We start from the raw sequence: 1,069 nt of genomic DNA on the forward strand, positions 1-1,069 counted from the left end.
CAGCCTGTTTAAATTGGTCGATTTGCTCCGTTAGATTTGCTGAATTTTTTCTTCGCTCCATTCGTTCACTTTTTTCAGCCCTTTCATATCTTATAAGCTCCTCTTGACGCTCCTGATAATTGTTTCGCTCGGCTCTTTCATCAATTTCCTTGCGAACTTTCCTGCTTAGTAGGGGAGACGTTTCTTTCTCTATGTCCATTGTTCCCATTGCTCCCGTAGCTATGGCGACCGCTAAAGAAGGAGCATTTTTTGCTGGACTTAAACTGTGCCCGGAGCGACGTCGCACCAATTGATTTACGCCTAGTTGCACTGGCTCAGCACTACGTTGTAGAGCGGGGGTTCTGNCGTCGTAATGATGAACGTGATATTTCTGGAGTGGATGGTTTTTCGGGTGTAAGTTCTGGTTCTGGTGTTGCCAAAGTTGGTGTAATCTTTTGTTTCGATGGTGATGGTGATTTATCCTTGGATGGAAGCAATTGTTGCAAAAAGTGGGGCATAGTTTTCTTTTCTGTCAGCGGAGAACGCTGTGCTGATTTGGGAGTTGGCGATGTTGGTGACGGTGTGGGCGTAGGCTTGGTGTCCAATGTCAATAGGTTCGTGTGCGGTGGGTCTGGTGTTGAAGGTTTTGACGTTTTGTTATTTGACGGACTACGCCGTACGTCCAACTTTAGAACTTTGTCGGGCGTGCCGTAAGACATTTCCCGATGCAGATCTTCGGTATCCAGCAACTGCGGTCTTGGTTTTCGCAGCGCTCCAGGTGATATTTCCGTCGCTGCATCTACGTGCGGACGTTGTGGTGAAAGTGCTTTACGGCGTGGAGGTGCAGCTTTGCTTTTTTCTTCGGTTAGCTTGGTTTCTGACTTAGGTTTCGTAATGCCACGCTTTGGATCAGGTATAAAAAGAATTTCCGACTCCTCACTAGGGTCGCTCACACCATAAGGGTTTTCAGCTTTTACACGAAACTTATATTCGGAACCTTCGATTAAGTCATGCAAAGTTGTGCTGAGGGACCTGGTTGTAGCCGCTTTGAGCCAAACATTCCAACCAACACGAAAATATTCAACTATAT

General features: G+C 46.4%; 1 protein-coding gene across 1 annotated transcript; it reads right to left on the bottom strand.

Annotated features, from left to right (window-relative positions):
• Positions 1 to 22: 22 nt before the first annotated feature.
• On the bottom strand, positions 23 to 1,064 carry LOC108357693 (proteoglycan 4-like; the record flags this gene model as incomplete). The annotated part of the gene is made up of 2 exons (XM_017608767.1): positions 23 to 370; positions 417 to 1,064. Coding segments are annotated over 2 exons (996 nt in total), but the record flags the coding sequence as incomplete, so codon positions are not given.
• Between the last annotated feature and the right edge of the window lie 5 nt (positions 1,065 to 1,069).

This window comes from Rhagoletis zephyria, unplaced genomic scaffold (assembly GCF_001687245.7).
Source record: "Rhagoletis zephyria isolate East Lansing unplaced genomic scaffold, Rhagoletis_zephyria_1.1 Rzeph_scaffold_82593, whole genome shotgun sequence".
NCBI classification, from domain to species: Eukaryota; Metazoa; Arthropoda; class Insecta; order Diptera; family Tephritidae; genus Rhagoletis; species Rhagoletis zephyria.